Source organism: Haematobia irritans, chromosome 4 (genome assembly GCF_050003625.1).
Source record: "Haematobia irritans isolate KBUSLIRL chromosome 4, ASM5000362v1, whole genome shotgun sequence".
Classification (NCBI taxonomy): Eukaryota; Metazoa; Arthropoda; class Insecta; order Diptera; family Muscidae; genus Haematobia; species Haematobia irritans.
The window spans coordinates 120,271,570-120,278,253 of NC_134400.1; the positions used below are offsets into that span (position 1 = coordinate 120,271,570).

At 31.9% G+C, this 6,684-nt stretch overlaps 1 protein-coding gene across 1 annotated transcript in view; it reads left to right on the forward strand.

Moving 5' to 3' along the window:
• Nucleotides 1-5,890, forward strand: part of LOC142235743 (FH2 domain-containing protein 1-like) — a 96,217-nt gene extending 90,327 nt beyond the window's left edge. Inside the window, exons 8-10 of the mRNA XM_075307001.1 lie at nucleotides 1,007-1,183; nucleotides 1,553-1,640; nucleotides 5,887-5,890. Coding sequence (XP_075163116.1) covers nucleotides 1,007-1,183; nucleotides 1,553-1,640; nucleotides 5,887-5,890 — 269 coding nt within the window. The remainder of the gene's footprint in view (nucleotides 1-1,006; nucleotides 1,184-1,552; nucleotides 1,641-5,886) is intronic.
• Nucleotides 5,891-6,684: the final 794 nt, after the last annotated feature.

Below are 6,684 nucleotides of genomic sequence, written 5' to 3' on the forward strand. Positions count from 1 at the left end.
ACAAAAAGCGCGGTATAAAAAGAAAAAAGTTAAGTGTTTTGGAAACTTTCATCTCTGTTATTAACACATGTTAAATTTTGTATCGATCTGGCAACTCCTTCATATAGAAACACCAAAGATAATTGAGTATAACAAGATTAAGCATTGTGCTCTTATAAAGAGAAAACAAATGTCAAGGTGTAGAGGGCTATGAGAAAAAAATTGTTTTATTTGTCATTTTTTTCCAAAGCAGCTCTGCCCAGGAATAAATTTAAACAGCAATATTCACAAAAAACCATAATAAATATTCGCTTTAAAATACACATACGTTTTATTTTAATTTTCTAAATCGTTTTTGGTATTGCTTTTGTGGGTTTTTATTCAGAAATCTATGAAAATACAAATGTTATGATATTTTCCGACGCAAACGGCAGTACATTTGTGTGACACGTCGACGCAAACTTTATGATATTTTGTTGGCAGAGTCCTCTGGTGCTTCAGTTTTGCTATGACAAGATCCCAGTGACTTTTACTTGTTCCCAAATCTAAAACAAAATCCTTGCTGGCAAGCGTTTTACCTCAAATGAAGATGCAATTACAGTTGTAAACCATTATTTTGAAGACCTTGAGGAAAACTATTTTAATCAAGGGATAGAATTGCTAGAAAAGCGTTGGACTAAGTGTATTGAAGTTTCAGGAGATTATATTGAAAAATAAAAATATTTTTGAAAAACTAACTATTCTTTTCCATTGAAGTTTCCGAACCGCCCTCGTAATGTGTTTTTTAATAAATTCGCAAATATATCCTAAATTATGGGTTTCTTATATTTCGCTCATAGTTGCATAGATGACTAACACTAGTAAAATGAATGTAATAAAATCTTAGGCTCGTCGGAGAAAAACAAAAAAATTGGCTATCGAAATGGTTACACACATTTGCTGCACTCACCCTACTTGTATTCATTCTTTTTTTTGGGAAATTTGAAACAATGATGCAATTAAAGATAAATATAAATTCTTTTTTAAGAATATTCTAATAGGTCTCCAACATCTAAAAACAAATGTCTTCGGCACAGTAGAAACCATTCGACAAATGTAATACGGATAGAAGTTTCCCGTAAAATGTCTTGTGGTGTAGAAACCAACAACTCGTCCATGAATGGAGATGAATTCATTGACTACTTAGTAACAAATCCCAATAATGGTGAGTAAAATCTATCCTAATAATGATGAGTTAAAACTCGTGGTCCTATAAGCTGAATTTTGAACTATACACTTAATAAATTTTGTTATTCATAACAGCAAAAAAGTTTACTAAAACATCAGTTTTTTGTTGCTTCAAAAGGGAAAGCAGTACACGCAAAAAAATAATTCTTTCCTCCCAAACGAAACTTTAGACAAACAAAGATCGTTTCTCATTTGCTTTTCCCTGTAAGGAAGTTTATTTGGAAGAAAAGTATATACTTTTTGTGATAAACGACTATTCTTTTCCAGGATGTAAAAACAATTTCATAAAGACTAACTCAAAAAAACAATATTTTCTAGCTAATTGCATTTTCTTTTCCATTTATAGTCATATTCCTGGTAATATCCGAAAACAGTTATATACCAAAGTGGCATATAAAAGCAACTATTGGTGTGGACTATAAGCGAAAACTACTGTACACACAGAGAAGAAACATGATTGTCACAATCATATTCGAAGAGCAAAATAATATGATAGGAGCTATTTTTGCGGCGATCATGTAACATTTTAACCTGCAACCATGTTGGCTCAGTGAACTTGGTTCTAAGAAAAATATAATTGTCCTCATCTAAAATGTTATTATATTGATAAAAAGAATTTTGTTTGAATGAAAAGACAATGGTCACAATTTAAAATGTTATGGTATTCATTAAAAATGTTTTTCTCGTAGTTAAAAGAACATGGTCACAACCTAAAATGTTTTGATCTTTATGAAAAAAACTTTTTTCATAGTCGAAAAAAAGGACGCCACTTGAGAAAAGAAAACACAAAATTCAATTTATTTGTTTGTTTTTATTTATTTATAAACGAATTCATTGTTTATTTGTATTTATAATGCCGTTCAAGCAAACATCATATATTTTTATACACTCTATTTTATTTCAATTTCAACAATCAGTAATTATTCCATATTTACATCGTGCCCATCAAATGTACAAACGCAGGCATCATGTAACAGCAAATAACAAAATGCAGGACAAAAAGCAGGTACATTTTTTCAATTACACTTTCTTTTTTTTTTTCTTCACATAAAACCACGTGCCACTTCTGAATAAATAAATTAACACAAAACACAGTAAATCCGTATTCTACGTCCATTCCAAGGAACAATCAACACACGACTGACGCGCAAAATGAAAATCGTGTGTACCTGCCCAATGTTTTTATAAAATTCTTTTCGCTGCAAGAAAGTTAAAAAATTAAATGGTCACGAAAAAAATGTAAATGGTCTTTATGGCCATGTAATGGTTCTAGACGTGTCTATACTTAACCTGTAAAAATACTTTTTCCCCTGTAAAAAAGTAAAAAAATTGAATGGTCAGGTACATGATTTTCCCGACCATTTAATGGTCTCAAATTCTATCATTTAAATGATAGAACATGTTTGCGGTATTTGAGAACCATTCAAATGCTTATTGCCACCATACATTTTTCTCCGCTCGTAAACTATTTTTACAAAGACAAAATACATGGTTTTCGCGACAATTACATGCTCTAGATAAGCATTAAATGGATGCGGCAACCATGTCCAAACATGGTTTTTCTGTGCGTGTAGTTCTTTCCTGTTTGCTAAATGCCAGGCTCACTGAAATTGAAAACTGAATTAATCGAAACAGCTGAACTTTTTTCTACTATAACAAGTGTAAATGTATGCTGTCCTAGCAGTTATATAGCTTTTTATTATTAGCGGCACACTTTATGCTTTGTTATGAAATAAACATCCGTTATGAAATAAAAAGTGCCTACCAGAAATATTGATTTTAGACCCCATAAAATATATACCGATCGACACAGAATCACCTCCTGAGTCGATCTAGCCCTTGGTGTCCGTCCGTCTGTCCATGTATTTGTTGTTCGCAGGATTCCGGTCGCGATTTTGATGAAATTTGGTATATGGCGTTTTTTTGGCACAGGGACGAACGCTATTGAATTTGAAAAAAATCGGATCAAATTTAGATATAGCTCCCATATCATTGTATCGTGCGATTTCGATAAATGGGTTCAGATTGTGCTCATTTTCCAACCGATCGGCTTCAAATTTGTCACAGAGTATTCTTATTTACCACCCTTTAAGTGTGCCAAATTTCATCGAATCCCATATATATGTATCGCCCGATTTTCCCAAATTTGGCCATAAGTCCCTTATTTATAGACCTATCATACTCAAAGTTGGCTGACTCCAATCTTCTATAGTACTGACTATATGTGCAACAAATCATGGAAATCGGTTCAGATTGAAATACAGCTCCCACACCCTCAAAAAAATTGCCTCTCTAACATATGTTCCAAACATATTTTGCAGGAAGCACATATATTATTGGATACTGCCGAAACATTAATATGTTTGTTTTATGTGAACAAATTATATGTTTGGAAGCATTTTGAGCCCAAAAATATTATATGCTTGGAAGAATTTTCCCCAAGGAAGATTGTGCTCATTCCCTCGCATAATTTTCACTTCCACGAAATTTTTTAGTTCTTGGCACCTTTTTCGGTAATACAAATAGTGTTGAAGAAATTATTCAATTTTATAATTTTTTTTAATTTTACCTTTCACCTGGACGGAGAATCGAACCGAGGACCATACAGTTTGTTAGCCAACACACTATCCACTGGGCTACGTAGCTGTTATAGTCTCCAGTAGACAATTATCGTTATAAGTTACATTTATATAGCATAGTTTGCAGCGCCCACGAGCCCATGCAAACAACATTATTTAACAGAAACATACATTTGTTGGACACGTGGAGCAGTGGTTAGCATGTCTGCCTTGCATGCAAAGGGTCGTGGGTTCAATCCCTGCTCCGACCGAACATAAATTTTTTTTATTTACACATTTATAGAAGACGTGGAGTCGAGTACAAACATACATAAATAATTTTATAATATACACATACATTTATTTAGGCGTGAGCAGTTTTTTACTAGCATTTAACATCATTTTAAATGTATTTAAAACTTTTACCTTTACCTTTAAGGCCGGTATTAAGTTGGAAATATCGCTCTAAAATGACCCTGTTTTGCCTTTTACTTTTCATTAATAATTCATTTTAAAGGAAATAAACTTTTTCAATTGTTTTAGCTGCACTCGAACTTAATGCCCGCTTTTATATTTTAAGGTGTCCGTCAACTCATCTCTGACTACTTATTAATAAAGAGGAACTAAACTTTGTTTTTATACATTTTACTGTTTAATTTTTCACTATTTCCTCCTTTTTTCATTTTACTGTCCCAACTCTAAAAAGAGTATAGTGCCCTTCCGTTATTTTTATGAAGATCCCTTTGTAATTTTTGTATATTTTCCACCGTTTATTTTGCCCATAATGCCAAAATGATGAACAAAACACATGTCCACACATACATAAAATGCTGCTCTCAAGGCGAAAATACATGCTGTTTTTTTTTTTTCAAATGTCTATTCTCTTGGTGTCTATTCTCTTTACTCCGAATACTCATTCTAATATTCAAATTAAATAATATTTAGACTTAAGCATATCAATTTTTTGGGCTTATCATAAAACAGTTTTCCGAAACAACATATAAGCGGTTTCACAGAAATTGCTCTCTTTTGATTCTCTCGCTGTGTTATGTTGATATGTTTCGTCAACCCATAGACTATAGACTTTAGATATATGATCCACTATTCTCTTTAAAAACAATGTGTCAGTTCCAAAAATTAATTTTCTGACATTTCGTTTTGATTTTTTCGTAAAGAGTCGGTCCCAAACATTAATTTTCGTGCATTTGCTTTTGTGTTGATCGTAAAGAGCAATGCTGCTCAAAATTAAATTTGGTATTTTCGCGGTTTTGGTCACAATTTTTTGTTCAAATATGAACTTTTAATATATTAATTTATTTATAAATCCTCTGGTACAAACATACAAGCGGTTTCACAGAAATTGTTCTCGTTTGATTCTTTCGCTGTTATGTTGATATCTTTCGTCAACTCTCCCGGTTTCCATCTCTATTTCTTTCTCTATACTCTCTCTGTCGCTTTGAATAAAATATCACAACATATGTATGTTTAGTCGAAATTTGTAAATTTATATATGTTTGCATTCACACATATGATTTTTATGAAACATTCATGCCACAAACATAATATATTCTAACATATTAACATAGATGTCCCAAACATTTAGTGTTAGTTTAGGAACATTACATGTTTGCACTTAAATATATTGTGTTTTAAAATTGTGCACGAAACACATTTTGTTTATATCGGAACATATGAAAAACATATTTTTCTAACAGTGTAGAACTATTAACTTTGAATGCTCATAACTTTTTGGAAATATAACATTTTTTAAAAATTCCTTTTGATTTAACATAAATGAAGTGTTGTTTGTAAAACGAAATCAACCTTTTTTAAAAACTAGTACAGTGATATTTTTGATTTTTGGGCGCCCTCACGACACTGTGCGCCGTAGCCTTACTCGCTATAGTTTTCCATTTATTTTTAATTTTATTGTTCAAAAAAATGTCTGAAATAATATCATATCAGTTTAAATTTGTTCGAATTGGCTACACCCTCAAAAAAATCGCCTCGGTAAAATATAATCCCAAATTCTGCTTCAAGCATATATATTTTCAGAATTTTTTCAAAAAAAGAATTGTTGGGACAAAGGCCCAAAAAGTTATTTTTTATCTTTACTCTTTAGATAAATCTGTTCATACATTTTAATGATCTCCGCAGTGTTGCCAGTATTGGGGATTTTTCCCCAAATTGGGGATATTTTTCATGAGACGAAATTTTTGAGTTGGTGACTTGTGGATTTGGTGGGGAAAATCCATCAATTTGGGAATTTTTTTCGAGAAATCGGTTCAATCTTTTTTAACAAAAAGATTGAAGTTATACTCAATTATCTTTGGAAACACCAAAGATAATTGAGTATAACAAGATTAAGCATTGTGCTCTTATAAAGAGAAAACAAATGTCAAGGTGTAGAGGGCTATGAGAAAAAAATTGTTTTATTTGTCATTTTTTTCCAAAGCAGCTCTGCCCAGGAATAAATTTAAACAGCAATATTCACAAAAAACCATAATAAATATTCGCTTTAAAATACACATACGTTTTATTTTAATTTTCTAAATCGTTTTTGGTATTGCTTTTGTGGGTTTTTATTCAGAAATCTATGAAAATACAAATGTTATGATATTTTCCGACGCAAACGGCAGTACATTTGTGTGACACGTCGACGCAAACTTTATGATATTTTGTTGGCAGAGTCCTCTGGTGCTTCAGTTTTGCTATGACAAGATCCCAGTGACTTTTACTTGTTCCCAAATCTAAAACAAAATCCTTGCTGGCAAGCGTTTTACCTCAAATGAAGATGCAATTACAGTTGTAAACCATTATTTTGAAGACCTTGAGGAAAACTATTTTAATCAAGGGATAGAATTGCTAGAAAAGCGTTGGACTAAGTGTATTGAAGTTTCAGGAGATTATATTGAAAAAT